General features: G+C 39.5%; 1 protein-coding gene across 1 annotated transcript in view; it reads left to right on the top strand.

Moving 5' to 3' along the window:
* The window catches only part of LOC113538257 (inactive rhomboid protein 2), a 35,063-nt gene that overhangs the window by 1,860 nt on the left and 5,264 nt on the right, over positions 1-27,939 (top strand). The window contains exons 2-18 of the mRNA XM_026933180.3: positions 6,679-6,772; positions 10,320-10,477; positions 13,093-13,220; positions 13,722-13,905; positions 14,007-14,219; positions 14,735-14,863; positions 15,126-15,241; positions 15,400-15,606; positions 16,881-16,992; positions 17,380-17,454; positions 18,215-18,376; positions 19,445-19,530; positions 20,459-20,522; positions 21,588-21,682; positions 22,068-22,143; positions 23,039-23,139; positions 23,914-24,067. Coding sequence (XP_026788981.1) covers positions 10,340-10,477; positions 13,093-13,220; positions 13,722-13,905; positions 14,007-14,219; positions 14,735-14,863; positions 15,126-15,241; positions 15,400-15,606; positions 16,881-16,992; positions 17,380-17,454; positions 18,215-18,376; positions 19,445-19,530; positions 20,459-20,522; positions 21,588-21,682; positions 22,068-22,143; positions 23,039-23,139; positions 23,914-24,067 — 2,040 coding nt within the window. The 5' untranslated portion in view covers positions 6,679-6,772; positions 10,320-10,339. The remainder of the gene's footprint in view (positions 1-6,678; positions 6,773-10,319; positions 10,478-13,092; positions 13,221-13,721; positions 13,906-14,006; positions 14,220-14,734; positions 14,864-15,125; positions 15,242-15,399; positions 15,607-16,880; positions 16,993-17,379; positions 17,455-18,214; positions 18,377-19,444; positions 19,531-20,458; positions 20,523-21,587; positions 21,683-22,067; positions 22,144-23,038; positions 23,140-23,913; positions 24,068-27,939) is intronic.

The following is a 27,939-nucleotide window of genomic DNA, read 5'->3' as shown; positions in this document are numbered from 1 at the left end:
AATAAGCCACTGTGCCAGAGAGGGTTCACTGAAACTGAATGTAAACCACAGCTGCACCATATAACACTGTGACACCTGCAGTACGTGGGATGTGTTGTAGTGTTCATTTTGGTAGTTAGTTTGTTGCATTGCTAATTAAGTTTTATTCATTGTCTCTCATTAAGAATACAAAAACGAATGAAATATAATCCTGAGCTCGCAATACCGTCTATGTGGGTTTCCTCCCACCACCCAAATACCCGTTGATCGGTGGCTTCTCAGTTGCCCCATAGGCGTGAATGAGTGTGTCACTGTGTGTGCAATGGAATGATGCGTTCTCGGGAAAGGCTTTGGATCCACCTGACCCTGACCAGGATTTACTGAAGTAGAATGAGCAGTTTTACAGCAGTTTTAATAAGGTATAGCTGGAATGTTTTAGGGCATTTAAGAAATTTGTGCAGATTGAGCCCTTTTTATGAAAACGATCAAAGAAAATAAATGTACACTTGAGTGATTTATCGTGTGTTAATTTAGCACAGGAAAAAAACAGAAGAGTTTTCTGGAAACGTCACTGCACTCGAGAAAGGTTGTTAATGTTACCAACCAACTGTAACACACTAGCATGTAAATCAGAAGGCCCATTTTAGACTTTTTATTACATTTTCTTTTGAGACTGGTTTGAAGATGCAAATTCATTACTGTGTGTTTGTTCGTTTGATTGATTTACAGTCTAGTTGTGTTTCCATTTAGCATTTTAAAGATTCACTCACTTGGCGAATGTGTTCTTATTTTGCTTTAGATTCATACCTTTGAACTAAAATAAACTGAGGGGGGCTTAGTGGTTAGCACATTTGCCTCACACCTCCGGTGTTGAGGTTTCGAATCCCACCTCTGCCGTGTGTGTGAAGGTTGAACAGTGCTTCAGGGGTTTCCTCCAGTTACTTCGGTTTCCGTCCTCAAAATTGTCTGTAGTGTGTGAATGTGTGTGTGATTGTGCCCTGTGATGGATTGGCACCCTGTCCAGGGTGTTCCCCGCCTTGTGCCTCGAGTCCCCTGGGATAGGCTCCAGGCCCCGCCGTGACCCTGTGTAGGATAAGCAGTATGGAGGATGGATAGATGGATGGGTTTAAACTGAAATAAAAAGATGACGTCAAAATGAAGCAAAAATATCACTCATCTTCAGTAACTGCTTTATCCTGGTCAGAGTCCCGGTGGATTCTGAGTCTGTCCTGGGAACACTAGGCATGAGATGGGAATACACCCTGGATGTACACCTGTATATCACAGGACTCCGTACACACACACATTCACACCTAGAGGCAATTTAGCATAGTCAGTCGGCCTACCAGAATGTTCTGGGAGGTGAGAGGAAACCAGAGATCCCGGAGCTGGGAATCGTGTGATGGAAGTTGAGTTTGTCACATTCTGGAACCACAGTAAGAGTCTTACATCCACCAAACTGGCAGCTCAGTGTATACGAACCATAATACACTTATTTTTGTCTCTTCATCTAAGCCTCGCATTCCAGAAATGAAGGGTTAGGCTTGCTTTCTGTAAGTGTGCTTACTGTCAAGAGTCTTTGGTTTCTATTCAGGCAGGTCTGGACTCGCACAATCATAGTGAAAATGCTGTTGTTAAGAGACATGCAGTAACCAGAGAAGCTTTTTTTTTTTTTTTTTTTTTTCCCCTGAAGACAAAGAGATCTGTATAGGGATGAAACTGACGCAGGAGTTGTTTTATTCTGTTGAGTAACGCGGTAGAAGAGTGTGTCATATAATGTGTAATGAATCTGTCTTTTGCTTTTTATACACAGGGGCTTAGATTTTGCACATCAAAACAATATATATGTTATTTCTATAAGACATAAATAAAAAAAAAAACATTAAAAAGTAACAACGTGAAACTATAGTTTTACTGAAATCACAAATAAGTGATTGTGACTTCTACTCTAATAAATACGGTAAATCAGATCCGCTTCACAGAAAACACAGGAACGAAATTGAAAGCATTTCGGAGGACAGAATGTCACATGGGCTTCAGATGATCTTATTGACCTTTGACCTGTAATCCGACCTCATAGGGTCTGACACACCAGCGTTTGACAAGTCGCTCATGTTGCTTGTAGTTTCTCTTGTGGGCGTGTCTTGTTGGCGCTTGTGGGCGGGCACTGTTCAGCAATGAGAAATGGTAGTAGCTATATATAGCTTCCCAGTTAATCAGTAATTCATTAATTAATGCACTAATCAGTGTGACAACTGGATGTTTGATTTCCATGTTATGTGCTAGGGATCGTACTAACTTTGTTGGCAGTTTGCATACATTTCACCAGAGGCACTACAAACTGCTGCTTCCTTCCAAGTTTTATTTTTCTTCATAAAGTCAAATTCAGGTCATATACAATTAATGATGGGTCGTATATGACAGGATAAGATGAAAGCATGGTTATGTTTTTTTTGTGCTCAAACAGTCCATCATACAGTAAATGAGAACTAATGCTGTATTCGACTTACTCAGAAGTGGGATGTCGGAACTCGGAATGATGTCGTTGTTGACCTCGCGTTCGAGGCACAAAGTGGGGGAAAAAAAACATGGACGCCTCATGTTCATCTTTTGTTCGCAACATGCTAGCCAGCTAACTGTGTTGTATATATTTACCTCCTCAAAACAGCAAACTGTATCGTCAGTACTGTAGAAATAACAAGTGAATGTTGATTTATATAAAATAAATACCTGTGTGTGTGTATATATACAGAATAACTCATTTAAAGGTAAGAAGTGCTACTTTGTTTACTTCTGATGCTGTGCGCTGCCATGTTGATTTGATGTCACTCACTGAACTTGTATTTGAGAAGACTACCTCGAGTTCCTGAGTAGGAATTTTGAGTGGAGGGGGCGTTCTCTTTGGCTTTTCCTGGTCGGAGGTCAGGAATTACGAAGTTACGACCTCTAGTCGAACGCAGCATAATTGTAGGTAGGAACTAAAGAGTGAGTCGGACCACACAAGTCATATGATTGGTCTGAAGAATCATTCTATCCAATCATTGGGATTTGTTGCTTTACCATGTCATACCTTTGCATATCACTGGTCGCTCGGTCACTGAAATTGCGGTTTCGTGTTGCACATATACGTAAAATTGTTAAAATTGTAAAATTGTTAGTGATATCTTGTGTTCCTGGCACAGAAATGGTTTCTCCTCTACTGCTCGATTCATTCTAGCTAGATCACTACATCCATCTGAAGCAGGGAGCGAGATCAGGAACTCATGAAAGTGTCTGAGGTGTGGAGATTGTTTAAAAAGGTGAAGAATAATATTCAGTTCTGACTTTTAGTGTTAGATGTACATAATCTATTGGCACAAGTTTCCTACTGCTGCAGACTCCCAGCTAGCATACTTTCAGTTACGGTTGTGTCCCAGAGCCTGGAAATGAATACAGGTGAATCAGAGAGCGCTAGCTAATTATTATTACAGCGTAGCTACACTGCAGGACGTGAGTGTTATAAGTGTGTCACCAAAACAAATAGATCGTGTCTAAAAGAGCAAGACTACGAAGCTGATCTTTTTTTTTTTTTTGAGCTCTTTTTCTATTGTGTTTGTTTAGAACGATCTCCCAGCTGTCAACGCTATGTAGTAATTACAGGTTCCTGACATGTCAGAAGCTCATAATTATTGTAATTCAGATGTAAAGTAGCATTTTAGAATCAACATTAAAATTCCACAGTGTGAGCGGAAAAAACTGCATAAGGCTGCTTTCATGCTTTTTTCTTTTTCTTTTTTTTATCCAGAAAAAAGTGCTGGGTGGATCAGTGTTTGTGCTGAGATGGAAAAAAGCCCACTTTGCATGACGTATACACTGTAACCATAACAACGCTCTTTCTAGTCCTTCCTAGCTTCTTGTTATATAGCACTGTGAATATTTGGGTTGATAGAGAATCGAATCGAATCGATTCACGATTCATTGGTTTTCGATCCAATTTAGAAGTGATTTTTGGAAAATTCAGAACGATTCAATTCGATTCGAGTCACTTGGCAATGATTCGATTCGGCATTTCGATTCAGTAACTTTTTTAAATATATTATTAACAGTATTTAACTATCATACTTCAAGATCGATGCATATGGATCAGCAGGATTAGTAATCATTACATCGAGAAAACGAGTGAATCGTAACACCCCTACAATGCTGGAATAGAGACAATGCAATATTTTCATTTCAGTGTCATAAATCTCCTCATATTTATTCACCGGTCTGTTTGTTCTTCTCACTTGCCCTTTGAGCTGTGGCCTGATTGGTTCGGAGATTAAAAAAAAATTTAAAAAAAAAATTTTTTTTTTTTAAACATTATAAGCTCTGCTGTGTCCAGAAAACACTGGAGGTTACTTTTTGTCACCTTGCCACCACCTCCTATAGGATCACGTGAAAAATGTGTGCTAGTGCAGAAAAACAAGGGCTAGTGGGAAAGCACATAAAGACATCAGTTCATCGCCATGTCCACTCGTTGTGTTTTTTTTCGTTTTCTTTTTTTAACTTTTTGGTTTTAGAGTGCGGTAGGGAAATGATTCAAACTCTGCTTGTGTTTCTGTGTGAGTGCGGTTTCCTCTTTGTGTCCCTTTGTTGAAGTCGACGCATTTTCGAAGCGACAGAGAGCCGAAACCTTTTTCATAGAAACCTCAAGCTCATGGGCTTTCACATGATGTCATGCTGAGTCAGAGTCAGATGGAGTCACACTCACACACGTCTGCACTCGATGCACAGTAACACTTGGTATTATTGCTGATCACCGTAGAAATGAAGTTTTTTCCCTTTTTTTTTTTTTTTTTATTTGTACCACTTCGTTTATATTTTATATACTTTAGAGATAATATAATGATAGCCTAATAAAAGCACAAGCAGTGATGGAAAAACAGGTTCGCTCTGAAATGAAACTAACCCACATCGTAATAGTATTATGGTTATTTCTCCAGTGATCCGTTTAAACTTGTAGGTTTTTTCCTGTTTCTTGCTGTCTCGTGTCAGGTCATGTGATCACGCCGGCCTCAACTGTAACACTGTGCGTCCATTCGCAAACTTTGACGCTGCACAGGGTGACATTTTTTAGGGTTTGGTTAGGGAGGTCATGAAAACAATACGTCATATCGAGTATGTCTTTAGGCAAGTAAACAACTTGATAGTCTGTTTGCTATTTTTTTAAAATAATTATTCAGTGGTTAGTTTGTTAAATTACAGAGTCAGACTTCATGGAGATTAAACATATTGCTACATGTAAATAGTAGACCTGGTGACCTTTTCACATTTTGCATACAGGCTCTTTTAACCTTAGAGTATGTTGCTGTGAGTTACCTCACAAACAATATGCCAGAAGAGTCTTCTGTTTCCCCCCCAATAAAAAATGTTTTCAAAGCTGTGATATGAACTGACACCCTGTGGAAGCCCCGCCCCCTTTCCCAATCTGACGTTTGTAATGTTTTTGCTGGTGCTCTCGCCTCGACTCAAGTTTCCTGCTCGAAAGATGCAGCGCCCTCGCTTCCTGTCAAGACAGAGATTTTTATTTCACATTAATACAAATATTCTAGTGATGAGGACAGATGAGTGGCAGCCTGGTGGTTATCCCCGCCCCTTTCCCAATCTGACACTTGTAATGCTTTTGCTGATGCTCTCGTCTCGACTCAAGTCAAGACCCTCACTTCCTGTCAAGACAGAGATTTTTATTTCACATTGATAGTCAAAACATTCTATCAATTTGTTGGATTTAGCTAACATTAGACAAGAATATAGTTCACATCAGCTCAGTATAATTAATAGGGCTGTCAGTAAAATTGTGTGTTTGAAACTGGTCAAACTGGAGTGTGTGTATGTACTTGTCTTTAGTTAAAAAGTAGACATTAGAAAAGTTTAGGTTCACACATATGTAACATCGTTTTACTCGAATAGGAAGAAAGAAAGAGTCCGTGTAAAAATTTTCTGATCACGCAGTAACAGTACGCATCCATTCGCAAACTTTGCCAACAGACGGCAGAATAATATGCCAAGTTTTCTCTCCCCCCAACACAAAATGTTTTCACTGCTCTGATATTAACTGACACCATGTGGAAGCCCTGCCCTCTTTCCCAATCTGACATTCGTAATGTTTTTGCTTGTGCTCCCGTCCTGACTCAAGTTTCCTGCTTGAACGATGCAGCGCCTTCGCTTCCTGTCAAGACAAACAGAGATTTTTATTTCACATTAATAAAAATATTCTAGTGATGAGGACAGATGAATGGCAGCCTGGTGCTTACTGTAAAACCACGTATTCCTTAGACAAGTGATTTGTGCTCAGACAGGAAATAAGGATTATATGAGATTCATATCAGTGACGCCCTCTATAACTAATGCTTACTGACCAAACAGTTATGCCAGTGTTTAGTAACATAACACAGTTTTCAATATTGCTTGAGCCTAATACCTCATGCATTATCCTATAAATGTTATTCAGTGCTTATGCACGTCTTTCGAAAGTGTTATGTAGACAGCCTTCAAGTAAAGTGTTTGCTTTTTCAAGACGGCCTGAAACTAAAATGTTAATAAATATTATCTAATTCTGTAAATGAGCACTGTCTCTTGTCACATCTCTGACCGATCTTCCTCTTGACTAATTCTTCTGTGATGTTGCATGTCTGTCTGTCTGTGTGTGTGTGTGTTTTTTCTCTATTTCTATATCAGCGTGTGTAGCTGATTGGCAACGTTAAGGAGTCACAAGCTGCAGGAGGGGATGAAGAACTAACAGACGCGACAGCAGCTCCCTCAGTGAGAAAAAGTAAGTGTGAAACAAATCTAGCAGATCTGATTGTGTTGCTATGTAAAGAGAGAGTGAGAGAAATGGTCGACTGCACTGTGTGTGTGTGTGTGTGTGTGTGTGTGTGTGTGTGTGTGTGTGTGTGTGTGTGTGTGTGTGTGTGGTGTGTGTGTGTCTGTTCCCCAATCAGGAAATTCTGTACTCCTATTTCAGTTTTTCTTCATGTGTGTACGGTAAAATAAGCACAATGAAGCATTATACTACACTGCAAAGACAAAGTGCTGTATGTCAAATTTTGGTCCAAATCGAATGACCTGAAAAGAAACTTTTGTTTTATCTTTGGAGCTATTTGTCTCATTTTAAATGTTGCCATAGTTACTGCCGTCTGCCTTTGTAAGGCAGAATAGACGAGAAAAGGTCTAGCTGATTTGCAGTGCAAATAAATGTCTTCAAATCACCAAATTTATCGCTGAACGCGCTGAACTGGGTACAAATAGGTGCCAATAATTTGGTTTTGCAATGAATCAGGCAGCTGCCGTTTTGGATTTTGGAAAATGTGTAGTATTTGTAGTCACACTCAGAATGTCAGTGTGACTACACATACATGTGCTGCACGTAAACACTCCCTTTGCATTGGCTTCAGTGCAGAAGAATAACCAGCCTTTCCATGGCAAAATCTGCTTCAGAGAAAGCGTCATTTATTCAACACTCATCTCAATCTCAGCTTCTACCAGTAAATAAATAACATGGAGCGCCTTTCCAGCGATTATTTCAGGCTGGTCAGTGGTCAGTGACGCAAATGGTGTTTCAACAGGTTACAGCCTTTAAGAAGGAAAGGAGTTAGTCTTTAAGAAAAGTCTTTTTCATGTGGTAATGTAGAAAGTAATGCTTTTCCGATTCATAAGGTTGATCACATGCTATGCATTATGGATGCAGAACAATAACATATTGGATCTTAAACTTGATGGATCCTATTTCAGGGAAATATTTGTCCAATATGGTTAAAATTGGTAAGATTGGTAACAAACACAGGGCCATGGACTGGTCCTGGGGAACAACAATAGGTGTCTCATTAGGGAGTTTAAAACTGCTGTTTGACAAACGAGTCCTTGAATCCTTGAATCCTTGAATCCTTGAATCCTTGAACATCCAACACCCACATGCCAACACATCCCCATATGTCCAAACCCACGCTCATGCTAGTACTGCCTCTCTTTTAAACACATTCTGGCTGTTCTTTGGTCCAGCTATCCAGAATCGAATTTCTGCAGCACTTCAGTTGCACTTCATGCTGCCTGCTAGTTGTAATATGCAGCATATTTGGTTCACTTCCTGCGGTCGGGTTGATTTCGGGTCATATCACTTTCTCATTGCAGTCAAAACAATGCTAGAGTTCATTTAGAACCTGAGCAAGACCACCTTAACTGGATAGTGTAGACTTCTAATCAAAAACAAAAACCTCATGCTCACAGTTCACAATATGACCATATGCAACATTCCTTTCAACATACTTTTTGCCTTTTCTTTATATGACCATAAATGACAGTCCAACAATCCCATGTCACCCAGAAGAGAATGGGTTGCTATTGGTTCCTCTCAAGGTTTCTTCCTCATTTCTTCTCAGGGAGTTTTTCCTTGCCATTGTTGCCTCTGGATGGCTTATTAGTGAAGTAGACCGACATCTGGTGCTCTGACTCCAGCTTCCTAACAAGCTGGTATATGCGAAGAAAAGAATTTCATTGTGCTGTAATGTGACCGATAAAGGCTTCTTCTGCTATACTCTCACACCATCATATTCTCACATGCACACTATCATACCGTCTCATGCACACTATCATATTCTCTCATGCTCTCTGTCATACTCTTTCATGCACCCTGATTATGACAGTCTAGTTTGATAATGTGAGAGAGATCAGGTTTGAATTATAGCCTAAATGGTCTCATAGAAAAGTTCAAATGGAAAGCTTAATTCTAAGAGGAACGGTTCTGTATGTGAAATATTTCCTGCATGTACAAAGTTGCCACTGATGCTGCGTAGAAGCTGTCCTGTAAAGAGACACGACGGGTATATTAATGCAGCTAATACAATGTAGCAACATCTGTTTATCTTCTGCTCTGATGCAACTTCTAGTGTGGAAAATACAGTGCAGACAGTCTCTCATTACTGACCCTGACCATGCTGTAATAGCGAACAGTTTGACATTGAGCGCCCTCGTGTCAGGTTACTGCAAAGCTGCTGATGTTGATGTGTCTCTGAGGGACAGTGCTGAGGGCTTGCTATCGATCTCTGGCTTTTGGTTTTCACGAGTGGCGCTGATACGATGTTTGTGTTATAGAGACGGGAAGAGAGGGCTCTTACAATGATGTACTTCTTTAAGAATCAGCTTTGAAGGCGCCTTATGAGTTGTGAGGGAAGTGGTTATTGAATAATCTCTACGAAGGAAATTGGGTTTGGGTAAGTGCTTTTGGCATTTTGCAATCAGAGAACGCCTGCTAAAGCTTTTTACACAGTGTGCTGCTGTAGTTTATCTAATTGGTTCAATTTTTCTAATTTTTTTTTTTTTTTTTTTTTTTTTTTTTACAGTCTGTTGGAGGGCTGAATTGTACAGTATATAACCCCATGTGTACAACTTCTATTTTATTTATTTATTTATTGAAGATGGTTGGCAAGTTAGCTAAATTACCAACACGGACAGGTTGACAAGCAAGGTAGATAAACTCACAAAGTATAAAACTTTGTGTGTACACAGGACATTGAGGAAAGTTCAATTCTGTTTTATGAAACTGGAAGAATGGGACTTTCTCCTTCTTCTTGTCAAGCCCATTTCACACAGATACATAAACTGTGACTATTGTGCCAATGGCTTAAGGCAGCATATAAAACCTTTAACTCCCACTATTCTGATGAGTGGGTTCCCACGAACAGAGCAGGTTCCCTTTCTCAGTCTGGTTCTTCTCAAGGTTTCTTCCTCATGAAGTCTCAGGGAGTTTTTCCTTACCACAACTCTAGCTTGCTAAAAATCTATATCTTTGTCTGGATATCTGTAAAGCTGCTTTGTGACAAAGCCTATTGTTAAAAGTGCTGTAAAAATACAACTGAATTGAATTTAGACATGTAGTTTCTACTGTGCTGACCTGGAGGCTATACTTATTAGCCACGATATTGGTGTAGATCCAGTACAAAACTAAAGCAACACATGGAAATATCTGGTAAGCCTTATTAATTAAAAACTTGAAACAGTTAAACAATTCTTGCATTTTCAAAGCTATGAAATTCACTAGCTGAAATTTAAATTTTGTGGTCTGCTGACCTGGTCTTTTTAGATCTCCCAGGGCTTCTATTGGATACCATGTACAGAAATTTACACTTCCTGTTTTGTTACACACTTTTATTGTTCCACTGTGTTTAGGTGTGTGAAAATTTCTTTCTCAAATATCATACAGCTTATTGTAATCTGTATGGCATGAATAGATGAAGGCATTACTCTGGACTTTTATTAAGAGTCTTTTGTATGAATGACAAACTAGAGCACTGAATATGCTCTTCTTTTTCACCTCTTGCTTTTAGAGAAAGGAGAAGTAACTGAAATGGCATCCCAGGAAGGGGAGGAGCCAAATGACAACAGTGGTCAATCAGACAGTAGGTTGAAGAACAAGAAGCCACCCAGCCTGGTGATTGCAATCCCGCCTAGCGAGGATCAAGAGAGAACTTTAACAGAGGCACAGGTATAAACTGGCATATTCCAGATCCCTATTTTAGCTTTCTGAAGGATTGAAACAAGAAAACTTTCTGCAGATTTAAACATCCTGTTATAAAGTGTGATGACAGGCAGGATACAAATGTGTAAACACACATGTTCTTTATGAGGGGCAATCCGGGAGTCATAGTCAGAAGTGAAAGTGCGAGTCAGAGTGCAGGCAGCAACAAACTAGGATAATCCCAAAATCATAAACAGTAACACAAGTGAGGGTCAGAACATGGAACAGAAACTAGAAACCATAAGGCTCCGAAATGCATGAATTTAATTCTCAAGACTTCACAACAAAACACGAACACAGGATATAAATAGACAGACTAAATAAGGGCTAACACAAAACAGGTGAACACAGTGGGATAACAAACCATAAAAAAAGACTAGAACCAAAAAAATGTCAAAACAGACAAACTCACATGATGTGAACCCAAAACAAAACAACATGAAAGCAGCACTCTCTGGAACTACGGTTTGGAAACTGCAGCACGTGGTAAGATGGGGGATTCATGACGAGCATGGAGGTGTAATTTCTATGAGGTGTATATACCGATCAGCCATAACATTAAAACTACTGACAGGTGAAGTGTATACATTCATTATATCATTACGATGGCACCTGTCAAGGAGTGGGATATATTAGGCAGGAATTAAACAGTAAGTTCTTGAAGCTGATGTGTTGGAAGCAGGAAAAATGGACAACCATAAGGATCTGAGCTAATTTGACAAGGGCCAAATTGTGATGGCTAGCCGACTGGGTCAGGACATCTCCAAAATAGCAGGTCTTGTGGGGTGTTCCTGGTATGCAGTGGTTAATACCTATCAAAAGTGGTCCAAGTGACCAGAGAACTGGCAACAGGGTCATGGGCACCCAGGGCTCACTGATGCACATGGAATACGAAGAAAATCCTGTGTGGTCCGATTCCATAGAAAAGCTACCGTAGCACCAATTGCTTAAAAAGTTGTTTTTTTTAAAAAAAAAAAAATGCTGGCTATGATAGAAAGGTGTCAGAGCAGACAGTTCTTCACAACTTGCTGCGTAGCCACAGACCGTCAGAGTGCCCATGCTGACTCCTGCCCACCGCCGAAAGCGCCTACAATGAGCACTACAATGAGCATCAGAACTGGACCATGGAGCAGTGGAAGAATATGGCCTGGTCTGATGAATCATGCTTTCTTTTACATCATGTGGACGGCAGGCTGCGTGTGCGTCACTTACCTCGGGAAGAGATGGCACAAGGATGCACTATGGGAAGAAGGGAAGGCAGCGGAATCAGTGTGATGTTCTGGATAATGTTCTGCTGGGAAATCTCTGGGTCCTGGCGTTCATGTTACTTTGACACATACTAACTTCTTAAACATTGTTGCAGACCAAGTACACCCCTTCATGGCAACAGTATTCTATAATGGCAGTGGCCTCTTTCAGCAGGATAATGCTCCCTGCCACACTGCAAAAATTGTTCAGGAATGGTTTGAGGAACATGGCAAAGAGTTGAAGGTGTTGACTTGGCCTCCAAATTCCCCAGATCTCAAGCTGATCAAGCATCTGTGGGATGTGCTGGACAAACAAGTCTGATCCATGGAGGCCCCACCTCACAACTTACGGGACTTAAAGGATCTGCTGTTAATGTCTTTGTGCCAGATACCACAGCACACCTTCAGAGGTCTTGTGGAGCCCATGCGAGGTCATAGCTGTTTTGGTAGCACAAGGGGAAGCTACACAATATTAAGTAGGCAGTTTTAATATTATGGCTGATCGGTGTATAAGTTGTGAACATGGCAACACTAGTGAGCATGGCTTGTCCGGGATGCATCAGGATGCGTTGCGTTCACAAAACAAATGTTATGTGGCCTCATGCGTCCCAGATCACTTTCCCCAGAGATGGATATTAATACCACAGAAATGTACAGACACAAGCTGACAGTCAGTCACAAAAACAAGCTATTAGTTAGTCCTACATGCCAGCATGATGGATGGGTAGATAGAAGGATGTGTGAGGCTTGAGTTTATTTTCCGCCTGTGTCATGTGCACAGCTCAGTTCTAACCGTTACAGTAACAGCTGACAATTTGCTACATAACACACACTGATGAGTTCCTTTATGGATTTATGACTAACTATAAGGGTAAAATGACAGAATAATCATTACTTCAAAAAACAAGAATGTGAGTAATACAGAAAAAGTCAGTAATTTAAATTGGGGTTACCTAGAGATTTAGGATATAACACTTATGTAACGCTAATGTCACTCAAATATAGTGAGATTGTTTGCTTGTCAATTTTTTTTTTTTTTTTTTTTGTATTACATTGTTATTTTAGTCACCATTAGTCATGAGTTGCCCCCAGATATAACCGCTGTCCTTAAGCCTGAAAGCCAGTGCTGTTCAAGAATCACCAGTGTCAGTGAAATACTGTGTGTTATTGATTGCACTCTTAGTTTTTTTTGTTGTTGTTGTTGTTTTCTTTCCTTTCATTAGGTCTGTGTGTACCTCCATATTCTTGTGTTTTGCTCCCATTGCTGTATTCCCATCATATGATTCCATTTTTAAGAATTGTCTGTGTGTGTGTGTGTGTGTGTGCACTCTCCAGCCCTTAAGGCCATCAGTAAAGAAAAGCGTCAGTATGCAGCAATCAAATGAGGCTTTGTCAGACAGCGGGACAAATGAGAGGAGAGCGACGTTCCGCAGACAGACGTCTCTCTCTCAGAGCATCCGCAGGTAACCACAGACACACTCACGAGCCTTCTAACCAGACACAAAGTCATATTAATCTCACTAGTGAGGTTTCCCTGTTACCTGTTATGCAACATTTCAGATCACAAATATGGCATTGACAAGATAGCATCTGTAAAGATAAAAATAAAGGGAAGAATGTATGGTGAGTGAGTTGCAGTCTCTCCATGACTGTGTGTTTGCCTGTTTATTTTTTTTTATTTTATGTTTGTTTATTAAACAGTACAGTAGTTTATAGAAACACCCAGTAATCACCAAACGTTCATAGAAACCAGCACAGACACGAGCGCTGGGAGGTATATCATTATTACAGGTCTAGAAACAATTTAAATATTGTCAGTTGCACCTTAAGAGAAATTTGGATGCAAATATTTGCACTTTCCTGCAAACCAATCTTATGAGACTGTGTTTGCTCCCTCTCTTTCTCTTATGTGTGTGTGTGTGTGTGTGTGTCTGTTCATGTGTGTGTTTGTGCGTACACTACAGGAACACGGCACAGTGGTTTGGCGTCGGTACGGACTGTGAAAATCAGCAGCAGGTGTGGCAGAGGAAGAGTCTGCGCCACTGTAGCCTGCGCTATGGCCGTCTGAAACCTCAGTACAGAGACCAACAGGAGGCAGCAAGCATCGACCACAGCCTCGACTCGCCTGCCACTCACAAGATGCCAAAGGTACTAAAATGACTACAGAGTCATTCTGAAAGTATGTACTTGGAGTGTTTACACAGGAAAGTAAGGCATTTTTTTATTAATAAGTCTTCTTTTTGTCTCAGATTGTGGACCCTCTGGCCCGTGGACGTCAATTCCGTTACGACGATGTGGATCGGCCCAGGACGCCACATTCTCACGCTCCTGCCCCTCAGACCCCAGGTGTTTCCTCCCTGTGCTCCTTCACCAGCCAGCGCTCAACTTACTCTCGGTTCCCACGTAGGAAGAGAGAGTCTGTGGCCCGCATGAGCATCCGCGCAGCCTCCAACCTACTCAGGGTGTGTGTGTGTATGTGTGTCTGTCTGTGTATATCTTTCTGCATGTATGCGTATGTCCCAAGACTGTCAGTGCTGGTAAAATTTAGGGTTTACATTATTAATATTGGGATCCAAGTTCCACTTGGTGTGGTTTTTAGGTCAGCAATCATGGGGATCAGAAAGACTGAACATGTTTTCTGATCTAGTCCACGGCTGTATCATGGACATGAGTGACACAAATTAGCTTAAAACTGACTACTATCACAGCGACACTACCTGTGACATGGGTGGCCATTAGGGGGCGGGGACTAACTCTTTCCAATCTGGCCTGTCCTTCCCACTAGGATTCTCCCAAAGCCCTTGTTTAAAACTTATTTAAAAATGAGTCCTATTTTTATCTTTGCTTTCATGTATGTACTCCTGCTACATTATACATTATACTATTATATTGCATGCAGTTTTTTTATTTTTTGGATTTGTTGGCTGTATTCATAGGTGAGATGAATGTGTGTATGCATGGGGTTTTGTGTGTGCAGGGTCGGCCCGGCCTGCATGGCACCCAGGTGCCTCGAAGTTTTCCCCGGAGGAGTTTTGTTCGGCCCAGCTGGATGGAAGAGGACACAGTGGACACAGCAGACACCTCCGACTCTGTCTTCTTTAGCAAGGCAAGAGTCTGCCATCTTTATACTTCTGTCTTATTCATTCTGTTAATGGTACGGTTTTCATGAAATAAGGAAAAAATAGGAGACAAAATAAATATCCAAAAATAATAATAAAACAAAGAGAGAACGCACATACAACCAGCTTGTGGGTGGATGTGAGTAAGAAGCAGAACAGGTTGGAATAGTTTGCATCGATTTGTTTTGTCTGAATGAGTGGGAGACTTGCTGGAAAGCATTTTTGAAATATTGTGTGTATTTATGGCAGATGGATGCACATGAGGACTTTTACTCAATGGCAGATGATGTGTTTGAGTCCCCGCCCCTCTCCGCTTCAATGGCCGTGGATGGTTTGGTAGATGAAGCAGGACGCTACCCCAGCTTGTGAGTTCCCAAAAAGTCTGCCATTTCAAACTTTGAGTTTAGACACAATGCAGAACTGAATTTATCACGCTTTCTTACCATCACTAATATCTCCCTATCTGTATATATACCCCCCCCCCCCCCCCCTTTTTTTTTGCCCCTCTTATCTGTGTGCTCAGTAAGGATATCAGCAGAGCTCCAGCTGCTATGGTAAGCCCCGCCCTTCGGCGCGGAGGCCGCATTGCGTCCCGAGTAAAGCACTTTGCCTTTGATAAGCACAAGCGTCAGTATGGCTTGGGCATGGTTGGGAAGTGGCTGGACCGTCAGTACCGGCGGAGCCTGAGCAGCCAAGTGCAAAAACAGCTGGATGACTTCCACAGCCACAGGTATCACTTTTTATGATATCACACACTATGTGAAACACCAACACAGATGCTGTGTATTGCAGAAACAGATATTAGATATTACATTAAAATTTGGAGTAGGACCTGATGATATTCAGCATTAACTTTAAAGTGATAGTCATACTAAAAAATTGTTTCATGCCTAATATTTCCTTCTTTAGCTATTAGTGTGAAGCATTGTTACGCGTTAAAAATATGCAATAGACATCACAGAGTTAAACCACTTACTTCCTCAACACGCAGCCTGGTATCAGCTGTGAGAAAAGTGTACATTATACCACAGCGTTGCTGACTTTCTGAATCTTATTGGTCGGAAGGTGTTGATTAGTTTTCTATAACAGCAAGACAGTAGTGCAGCTCCAAGGCAAATCACAGGTTTATACCAATGCGCTCGTTCTAATATTATCGTTTCTGTAGCAACAACTTATTCAAGAGGTGTGTATGCCAGAAGCTCCACATAAGCTAAGGCCAATAATAAATTAATTTAAAAACATGTCATTAAGAAAAGGAGACATTTTTTTCAAATTTATGGAAGCTGTCTCCAGTGTCAGTGCATTCTCTCAGTAAGTTTTCTGCCATGAGAAAGTCTTCTACTTTCACAGTAACATGACAAGCTGCAGTTTTTTTTTCAAGAGAGAAAAAAGAGAGGCTGTTGAAGGAACAACTATAGAGGCTATAATGCAAGTTATAGCAGGAATTAAATTGTCTCATGGATGTTCCACAACACTAACCTTAACTGTAAACATATAAAAGGAACAAACCACTTCAGGACATGATGTTATTGGAAAATCTTTAGGGTGGTAACAGGATTACACTAAACCAAAACCACACCAGCATCTTTAATTATTTTTTTGTAACAGCACATTCTGCCATGTTTTATTCCTTACTTAATGACATTGTTTAGGTACAGTTCCATACAATGTCTTTTCAGCCGAATGTCACATGCAGTTGTTACAATGTTAAACTCTTGCTAATATTATAATATTTCCTTATAAGGTATATTTAAGGGGAAATTGTGTAAACTTCATCTTTAAATGCAGTCTTCTTCATTATACAGTAATGATAAAGCTTAGCATTTTCTTCACTCACATGGCTGATTTGACTCGTCACCTAGTTATGTCTTTCAGATAGAGGCACATAGGAGAATCTCGGGACCTGTATGAGGTGGATTAGAACTGGGGAACCACTAATTTAAAATTATTTACTACAGTATACATCATATGTATGATCATCTCTGTGTCTGTGCACTTTTTCAGACCGTATTTTACCTACTGGATCACCTTCGTGCACATCGTCATTACGCTGTTGGCCTGCTGTACGTACGGCTTCGCTCCGATCGGCTTCGCCCAGCACTCCATCACTCAACTAGTAAGAAACACTTACTTCTGGGCTTTAAAACACAGCTCTTACTCAGATTATAGCCATGATTCACACACACACAGTTTGTTCTGGTTGAGCAAGTCAGGTGTGTAATCACTTTATATCACATCAAAACCACACTGAATTAAATCTCTTTTTTATTTTGTGTCACTGAGTCTTTTTTTGAATCATTTTTGGAATCATTGGATTGTTTTTGAATCAAATTACATCATTTGCTGCTGTAAGTAAATATTTCATGTTTCTGTGAGGTATGCGGAAGGAGACAAACAAGTTGCCAGTCTGTACTGTTGTAATGTTTTGTTTGGCTCATCCATCACCTTCCTTACCTCCATCGAGTCACTGCTTTTTTATTTTTATTTAACCTTTGTTTTTCAGGTGTTGAGGAACAAAGGGGTGTATGAGAGTGTGAAGTATGTTCAGCAGCAGAATTTCTGGATCGGCCCAGGATCCGTGAGTGTCTCCAGTGTTTAGTTCTTGTTCCAAAACCCTTTCTTACTCCTTCATCACAAGAAGCAAACGAGCAAGCTTTGCCATAACTAAGCGGCATTATAGACAGTATTGTTAAAAAGCATAGGCTACCGGTCAAAACCTGGAATACAGTTCTGAAAAGTTGTTAATTGTAGAAATAAATGCTTAAGACGACTTAATGAGAATATAAGTGGTATTGGAGAAAAATAAAAGTTGGCACTAAGTTTTGGATTCCTCAGCATAGTCTTAAACCTCTACTTTGGTTAATAGCTGTATTTTCTGCACTGGCTGGAACCCAGCCACTCAAAAAACCACCCCCTATCTATGCCTCTGTCTCACTGCGAAATGAAAACCAATGCAAGTTAGATTTCACAGGTGTTCCTTCATTAACACAAGTAACAAATATAGCCAGAACGAATATGTTAATATATTTAGAGTGAAACAATCAGTTATATTCCTGATGTGATATAAACATGGACTTTTATTCTGCTTGCCACGAAGGACCTTTTCAGGTAGGGTGTTATTAATCTCTAAACATATCCTTTTTTTTAATACTCTTCCAGCTCTATGAAAGATCCGTATTGTCTGTTTTGTTGACTTGCTGGACTTGTATTTATTTTAAGTCATTAGACGCCTCAAGGCACACTGAAGTAAATGACCTAGATCATATCAATGTCAACTTTCTAATCTAGATAACTGTTGACTGAGTTGCTGCAATATTTACATGTGTGCTGCATTGCAGGTAGACCTGATCCACCTGGGAGCGAAGTTTTCACCCTGTATTCGACGAGACGTAAAGATAGCCGAGCGCATGCAACGTGACAAAGATGAGGAAAAAGAGTCTGGCTGCTGCGTGCAAAATGATAATTCTGGATGTGTGCAAACGCTCCGGGACGACTGCTCGGTACACATGCCCTCAAACTGTGTTTATATTAAATATGTAATAGCTTCTTGTTCACATCAGCTGAGCGGCTCGTCAGCCATTTTTACTTTGCATTTAGTATTATCCGTGTTGTTGACATCCTGTTTTGATGCAACCTGCTGTACATGCTGTCTTGTAATTGGTTGGGATGGGGTGCTATAGTATTGTGTTTTAATCTGCACTTTACAATACATTACGCTGTTACAGACACTGATCTTAAAATCTTTTGTCTAAACTACCCTGGAGTCTCACTGGCCTTATGGATATTTGCTGCCACCATGAGGATGTAATGAAAACATCAGTTACATTATAAAATTCATCATAACACACAGTTTTATTACAGTGTTATGAATTATGATGATATATCAATATGACAGTATGGGAAGCGCATGTATTTGTACAGATAATATCACAGATAATTTAAAAAAACAGATCTAGATGTCTTGAAACAGAGTACAAGTAATTGTTCTGCAAAAAAACCCTGAACTTTCAGATCAGACTTCATCCAGTTCTTCAGTATTTACTCAGACTTGCGGATGAGGTTTAGGACACCATGTGAATGAGTGTAATCATGTGATCATGTGACCTGCAGTGTGTACACTCAACACTGTAGCATGGTGGCAGCCATCTTGGACAATCACAAGAATTTTATATCTATTCACCCCTACAGTGTTTATACTTTGAGCATAATTATCCAAGTTATTTTACAAAATCAGACACCCAGCATATCTCAGCTGATGAGCTACTTTTAATGTAAAGGGAGAATTGTGTAAATAAGCTTTTTTTCCCACTCCAGGCTATTCCTGTAAAACTTTTTGTGTAAAAGTAGATATCAGAGAAGACACTATTTCCTAAGACAATGACTGTGATCCTCTTTACAAACCTATGAATTATTTAACATATTCAATTACCAAAGCCTTAATGTTATGTGTAATGCTGTGAATATTTCCACATTATATAAATCACTCTCATTTCTTTACTTTGACTGAATAATTCGTATTGAAATTCCTGAATATTTTTTAACCTATTTTGTAACCTCCTTTCTTGCAGGAGACACTGGCAACCTTCATTAAGTGGAACAAAGAGAACGTAGATATCATTCGTTCCTCGGGGGCGGTGTGCCATCAGGACCCCAGGTAGTGTGTGCCTGCTGCAAAATCAAAACTGTAGCTTTGTTTCAAAGGGTAGGATTCATATATAGTTCTTACTACAAAGGAAGCCAGTGAAATAAACATCCCAAACACCAAAAGACAGAATCAGCAAAATTTCTAGATAGTAGCAAAACTTGTAAATAGTAGTTATTTTTTTTATAGTGGTTTGGGGATTCCTGTAATGCACTGCATTATAGGATGTAACACTGGGAAAGTACAGTTAGCAAAATTTATAAGATTGAGTAAGGAAGAAAAGCAGAGTTACCCTATATGGCCAAAAGTTTACCTGATCATCACTCCCATATGTGCTTTTGAACATCCCATTCCAGATTTAGTCCCCCTTTGCTGTTATAATCCCCTCCACTCTTCTGGGAAGGCTTTCCACTAGATTTTGGAATGTGGCTCTGGGGATTCAGCTACAAGAGCATTAGTGAGGTGTCCGGTGTAGGCCTGGCATGCAGACAGCGTTCCAGTTCATCCAGCATAAAGGTGTTCAGTGGGGTTGCGGTCAGGGCTCTGTGCATACTGCTAAAGTTCTTCCACTTCAACTTTGGCAAACCATGTCTTCATGGACCTCGCTTTGTGCACAGGGACATTGTCATGCTGGAACACGTTCGGGCCACTTAGTTCTAGTGAAGGGAAGTTGTAATGCTACAGAATACAAAGACATCCTACACTTTGTGGCAGCAGTTTAGGGAAGACCCACATATGAGTGTGATGGTCAGGTGTCCACAGACATTTGTCCATATAGTGTATCTGTGGCAAATGTCTAGTGTACTTGTAATTTGTCAGCCTGTAATGAACCTCTGCTTAGTCAATTAGCAACCAATTAGCTGACTACTGAATATCTTGGTGTCAATTTATTTTACTAATTTACTTCTGTTTATTTATTTTTTTTCTTTTTTGGGATTAGGACATGTCAGGAGCCTGCCTCAGCAGAGCCACACATATGGCCTGACGACATCACACGGTGGCCAGTGAGTAATCTTAACTATTTCTCTCTAGTTTTATTTTTATCCTGGTTAAGGGGAAAATAAGACTCAAAAAAGAGGAATCAGTTCAATGGTGGTGGCTCAGGGGTTAAGGTTCTGTGCTGGTAACCGTATGGTTGTGAGCTCAAATCCCACAACTGTAAGAGAGACTTTGAGCAAAAAAAAATTTAGTTTTACTGTAGTTACTAAATAATTCATAGTACTGAGTAACATGCTTTAAAATGAATAACTGAATAATAAGGCAGTGGTTTTTCAGGTTTATCTGCTTATCTGTATACGTGATTCGTATTCTGTCTCACTTGTCACAGTCATGGGAAAAAGAAAGTATACCCTCCTTCAATTCTGAACAACAATTGCTTGTTCTTCACCAACTTATAAACTAACAAATAACCTCAGAACCTCAGACATCTGAATGGCTAAAGAAGAAAAAAATCAAGGTGTTGCAATGACCAAGTCAAAGTCCAGACCCCAACCGCATTGATATGCTGTGATCATAAGAGAGCTGTGCATAAACAAATGCCCTCAATCATCAATGAACTGAAGCAATGTTGTAAAGACGAGTGCGCCAGAATTTCTCCAAAACAATGTGAGAGACTGATAAACTTCTACAGAAAACGTTTACTTTAAGTTATTGTTGCTAGAGGTGGTTCTGCATGTTACTGAATTATAGGGAGTACTTATTTTTTCCCACCTGGTTTCTGAATGTTGGTTTACTTTTTGGAAAAAAAATGACTTCATATTGAAATCTGTTGTTGAGGTTATTTGTTTGCTTATAGACCTTGATGAGGACCACACAACTGTTATTTAGGTCCTGATAACTAAAACATAGAATTGAAAGGGTGTACTTTCTTTTTCCCATGAAAACAGTAAGTCTAGCCAAGTGTCACTTGTAAAATGTAAACCTTCAGTATGTAAGTAAAGCATTCTTTAACCAGCAAGAAGAAAGAAGGAAATGATGCGCACTGATATCAGTAATGTGGCTTGCTGCAGAATTTTCATTGCTGTATTGTGTGTTCTTCTGAGTCGTGAAGTCCTGTTTGCTTCTCTCAGATCTGTACAGACAGAGGCACATGGAACCACACGGGTTACCGGCACATGGACTGCACCATCAGGGGTCGTCCATGCTGCATCGGAACTCACGGAAGGTAACACGACCATATTTTCTTACTATTGTATTTGTATATTTGCATGCTGTGAAATGTTTTGTCACAGACTTCATTATATTAAAACATTTAAACATAAGAACTATGTGTAATTGTTGTACTATGTTATTATGTATTTAGTTTTTGTATTCGGACGTTATGTTAGATATTACATAATGTTTTGTTTTGATGTTTCTATGTTAGGTTAACACATTTAATAATAATAATTATTTACTATTTATTACTAGACTAATTAATATTAATTATTTACAGATACTGATACTAGTGTTAGTAGTATTGATGATGTTTATTTAATATTATTGCAAAAGCAGGTGTGCATAACAGGTGATGGTATGGGTGATGACTCCTGCTTGTTGTATGTGTGCAGGTGTGAGATCGCCACGCGAGAGTACTGTGATTTCATGCATGGCTACTTCCATGAGGAGGCCACGCTCTGCTCTCAGGTAACACACAGTGCATCTGATGCTGGTGATGGTAATGACGATGATGTGATGTTCATGACATCATGACATTAGCCTATCGGTGGATTAGTATTTACATTAAAAAGCCTGTATTTTGGAGTAATTCTTGGTTTCCTCACTCTCCTGAGACGTGGAGAACACATGTGGGTGGTCAAATAACAGGTTTAACAATAAACCCAGATGGCAATGGCAATACAGTGATTGCTGGATAGGATATCTTTACTTCTGCTTGGATGAATGGATTGATGGATGGATGAATGCTCGGCTGGACGCTTAGATGGATGCTCAAATGGATGTTTGGATGGATGCTCAAATGGATAGACGATTGGATAGATGCTTGGATGGATGGCTGATTGGATGGATGGATGGATGGATGGAAGGAAGGTTGGAGGGATGGATGCTCAGATGTATGCTTGGATGTAGTGATGGATGCTATGATGGGTGGATGGGTGGGTGCTTGAATGTATGCTTGGATGGATTCTGTAATGGACACTGATTTATGGATGTATGCCCGGATGGATGGATGGATGCTTGGATGTTCAGATGGATGGATGCTTGAATGGATAAACAAATGAATGCTTAGATGTACACTCAGAAGGATGAATGGGTGGATGGGTGCTTGACTGTATGCTTGGATGGAATGATGGATGCTTAAATGGATGGATGGATGGGATGAGAAGCACTTAAGTAGAATGTCATGAACACATGTATAAGCATGTTTGACAAAGCTTACACTTAATAAATCTAAGATGATACGGGTGTTTATTTCTTCTTTCAAGTTGATCCAGTGAAATATAAACTTAAATTAGCCATTGACCATTAGCCAAGGGTATGTAAAAATTCATCTGTGGTAAATGTGATGTGTGTGTCATTGCAGGTTCATTGCCTGGACGAGGTGTGTGGCCTGCTGCCGTTTCTGAACCCGGACATTCCGGACCAGTTCTACCGGCTCTGGCTCTCTCTGTTCCTGCATGCAGGGTATGGGGACTGCTGATCCCAGTACTACAAGTACAAGAAGAAAAAGAGAAATTATACATGAGTGAATGTATTAAATAAGGAAATGTTCAGTTTATCACCCAATTAATTTATCAATATATGAACAAATCATTGATTTAATCAGCTATAATCTAACATGCTGCCGGTACAGTCAGGTTTAAAAGACTGAATTCTCTATGAAGAACTGTTTATATTACTAGTAAAATTGGCAAGCAGGATTCTGTCTTCTATTTAGCCAGCAGACTCTTTATCCTCAGTTATTAACTGGCATATGCTCAGGGTCCATATTTTAAACTGGAATAGTGTTTACTGCGTTTTATTACAAGATTCTGTTTGAACGAGCCTATCCTGTGGTATCAAAAACATACAAATTGGAAATTTTATTTTCATTAACTCCGAGTAAACGAGTTGAGACACAGTGATTAAGACTCAGTCATTAGCTAGCTTATGCTTCTCATTCATATTCAGTTGCCTAGCAACAGTGCTCTCAAGACTAACCACTTGAACAACATATTGTGTGCTCCATTGGAGCAAATTGATAGTCATGTGGAGGCAACAATTAACACTGTGTTAGGGATTATATTTGATAGAATTTTAATGAAATATATGGTACTGCAACAACTTGGGAGAAAAAGTGAAAGCAAACAGGATAAAGATAAATGTAAATCTAAAATAATTGTCTCAGTGTCAGGCTGTGGTTCTTACTGTAGTGTGATCACACTAAAACTTCTCATTTTACGTCTTTTCTCCTGACAGTCTCCTGCACTGCCTGGTGTCCGTAGTCTTCCAGATGACTATACTGAGAGACCTGGAGAAACTTGCCGGCTGGTTACGCATCTCCATCATCTACATCCTCAGCGGCATCACGGGAAACCTAGCCAGTGCTCTCTTCCTGCCATACAAAGCAGAGGTGATGACATCACACCTACTTTTTAAACATTTTTATTGCTTTAATCATTTATTGAGCAACAGTGTACACACAATATTGAGTACAATTTGGCAATCCATGCATACAAGAGGAATCTAAATCCTTCATTTCCTGAGGTGTCATTAAAATGATAGTTCCCCTATATTCCACTTATCCCTAAAGTTCAATGTCCCAAGTTTGCACCTTTCTTTTTGCACTAGTGTAGGAAAGTGGCCAGTAGTAGCTGCCATCTTGATGCTGACGCGATTCCTTTCTCAGCACAGTTTGGTTGCACTTTATTGGTCTTCCATCAGATTCTTTAAATTTGCTACAGTACATTCAAAACTCAGCAGCCTGATCAGTTACTGACTCTCATTAAAAAAATCTGCTCACATAACCCCAGTTCTGTACCACTTACACTGGCTTCCCATAACTTCCTTCATTCACTTTAAACTTCTCCTTTTAGCATAGAAAGCACTGCATGGTCTTGCTCTTGTCTACCTTTCAGAACTTCTCCATCCCTACCTACCGTCTCACTCTCTCCGTTCCTCTGATACTGGTCTACTCTCTATTCCTCGCACATCCATGTCTTCCATTGGTGACCGTTCATTAAGCGCGGCTGCTATTGAACTTTAGAATGCCTTGCCTCAACACCTCCGTGAATGTTCAGCTCTGTCATTGTTTAAATCTAAACTCAAGACTCACCTATTCACACTACGCTAACATACTGCCAGCCTCCAGTAAAGCCTCGGTTCTACTTTCTTTTTGTCTTTCTCTGTTTTATTTGCTTTTTAAGTCTTAGCCTTTTCTTTTTCTCTTAGGCGAGTTACCCTGTTTTCCTTTAGCCTGGCTGTCACACCTATTAATTTCTTTTGATTTTAGGCTGTATTTATATTGTATTTTTTTTATGTATTTTGTTCGTCGTTTATGCTTATATTATTTTATTGTGTAAAGTGACCTTGGGTCTGAGAAAGGCACTATTATTATTATTATTATTATTATTATTATTATTGTTATTCATGCAAGCCTCAGACTGTAAGTACAGAAGTAGCCCAAAGTTTGAAGGTAGAATTATACATTAGAAGAAGGGGGTGCATAGAGTAATCAGCTATTACATTCGCTATTGGCTGCTTTGGGAAGCTGTCAGCTAGACAGGGAGGTGGAAGAAACAGCAGAGCAGACTGGAAAGAAAGCTAAATGCACTTAGCTTAAAAATATTTCAGACTAGATGAAGCCAATTGAAGCCAATCTTCCGGTGTTGTCTTATGTATGAATTAGACTCTAACGAGCATAATTAATTATCAGTAACAGACAAGATGATGTTTCATTAATGGCATACCTAATGGTTGTGTGTGTGTGTGTGTGTGTGTGTGTGCATGTTAGTTTTCATAAGACAGCTAAAATGTCACCACATTGATAACATGGATAAACAACATTGCTCAAAGTAAATGAGCTATTCTTTAAAAATGTTTTCTTTTGCCTTTAGGTATGTAAGACTAAGCTTACTTTGGTGTTTTTTTTGTTTTTTTTTTTTAACAGAATTACTTAGTGTAAGTCCTTATAAGTATGCACGGTTGTGCTCGTTCACCCCTAGTTAATCCTGTTTATCTGCTGGCCCATGTGCTGATGGAAAGAAGCATGGATTAGTAACGTCTAGATGATTGGTGTTAAAAAGGTATGTCATGCTGAACAAGCAAAGGCTAAAATAAGCTAGAGCAGGAAGTGAGGTCATTACACCACTCCACCCCCATCCACTTCTCTAGTAGAAGTAGCTTTATTTCCAGTCAACATAAAGGATTTAATGATCGTTGGTGAAGTATCGCAAACACATTTGATGTTCTGACATTCTCAGATCCAGAGCGCTGCACATGAGGAAATGCACAAAAGCAACTTTTCCTACTTTGTCATTTCTCAGCACTGGACATTCACATGTTTTGCAGTTGAGACGGATTACCCAGTTAGCACGGCCCGGTTTAGCCTGATTTGACCCACTGAGATCCTCTTACTCTTGCCTCTCAAGTTTTCCTTCACATTTATGCGGTTGTTAAGAGTTGTTTGTCTTGAGAGGAGCCACAATGTATTTGTGGAACTTGTTTCACTTATGGCCTCATCTTCATATATTTGCTTCAAAACAACATCATTAAATGTGAAATAGCAGGGATAGTCCACATTTTTAAAACGTAAAAAAAAAAATTAAGGGTGGCTATATTATTCTCTGTTTTATTGTACACAATTATACCACAGTGCTGTTAAATCATTGAATTTCTAATTCTCAGAAGTGTTCGTTTTCTGTAAGAGCAGCTCTGACAGTAGTGCCAGCTATAATTCACATGAAAGGTTTATTAGTGCATATTAGTGCATATAGTTTCTATCGTAAAAGATCATTTACAGACTTCTATGGGGGAAGTGCCATGTAATCTAAGACTAATAATAAACTAATTAAAAAATTTCTTTAAAAAATATCACCATATCAACAATGATATGCTAGGTTTTCTGGAAGGGGATGTTTATTTAACATTTTATGAAAGGAGTCTCCAGTTTCAGTGCTTTGTAACCGTAAATTTTGTGCTTTACAGTTTCTCGATACACATGCATTTTTTTTTTTTTTTTTAAATCGTAAGGGATCATAGGAGCTAACTTCTCCCAGACATTCCCCAACATGAAATGTAACTATAAATGGAAAAAAAAGTTATAGAAGTCATAAATGGGTGGTGTAAGAGGATTAAAACAGTGAAGGTGCTGTTATGGGAAAATTTTTTGGTGGTAACAATGCACTCCCCCTCCCCCACCCCCATCACTAATTATTATTCTATAACTGTTTGCCCTGTTGTGTTTTTTTTTTTTTTTTTTTCTTATGGGTACAAACCTCTACTAAAATATGAAGGTAGAATCGTAGCTATAAGGTGGAATTTATGTGGATAACAATACCGTTCCACTTGAGCTTTATATAAGTCTACATAATAAACTGGAAATAAAGTTATCCCACCCAGCTATTTTGTTCAGTTGTTCATTTAAAATCTGAGACTAGGTAGATGGCCTGTGAAGCAAGTATATGAAGATTTGTGCATGTCTATATATGAGGAAAAAAGCAAACATGAAACCTGTCTTTGGCGTGAGGGGAAAAATAGTGTAAATTTCACTTATTTTCACGTCACAATAACTGCTTGCGTTTCTATTTTTTTTATTCAGCTTATGATCATTTATTTCTACTGGGCAGTAGGGTGTGTTTCTTCAATCATATATCAAAGAGAGAAATTAATATGCTTACTTCAAAAGATCTTTAAAAAAAAAAAAGAAAAGAAAAAGGAAAATTTCTCTGGTGTCTCTCCTGGGTTGTGATGGCTTCAAAGTGTCCATAGGCTCTATTCTAATTATCTTACTTTGTGTCGTTTAGTAACTGGTCAGTGCTTTTCTAAGAATGGCTAATGCCTGCTGTGTGTTTGTGTGTGTGTGTGTGTGTGTGTGTGGACAAACGCACTTTTCCGGTGTCTTCACCTCGCTTGTCCTTGTCGAGGTGTCTTAGATTAACCGTCTGTCCACCCTGACGTCAGTCTAATCAGGTCAAAATGAACAGTTATGGTCTGTCTTACTGAGTCAACAGCTTTACATAATCTTAAAGTGATTCCAGGAATAGTAGCTTGTTTTTAAATGTTCTACTGCTTTAAAGGGGTGAGAGGGTTTTGTCTTCAAGCATGTCCTCTGCCCTGCCATTAGTCCAAGCATTTTCTGTTTTGTGGGAATGAAATGAAAACATGTGCTGTGATTAGGCAAGTGTCAATATAGTGAAATTATGATAATTGTCAGTTTCATTTCTTAAAAATCCAGGTTCTCTTGCATTTGCGCACATACTTATCAGTCATGGAACAGCCACCTGA

Source organism: Pangasianodon hypophthalmus, chromosome 2 (assembly GCF_027358585.1).
Source record: "Pangasianodon hypophthalmus isolate fPanHyp1 chromosome 2, fPanHyp1.pri, whole genome shotgun sequence".
Taxonomy (NCBI): Eukaryota; Metazoa; Chordata; class Actinopteri; order Siluriformes; family Pangasiidae; genus Pangasianodon; species Pangasianodon hypophthalmus.
This window is presented reverse-complemented; position numbering and strand designations above follow the sequence as displayed.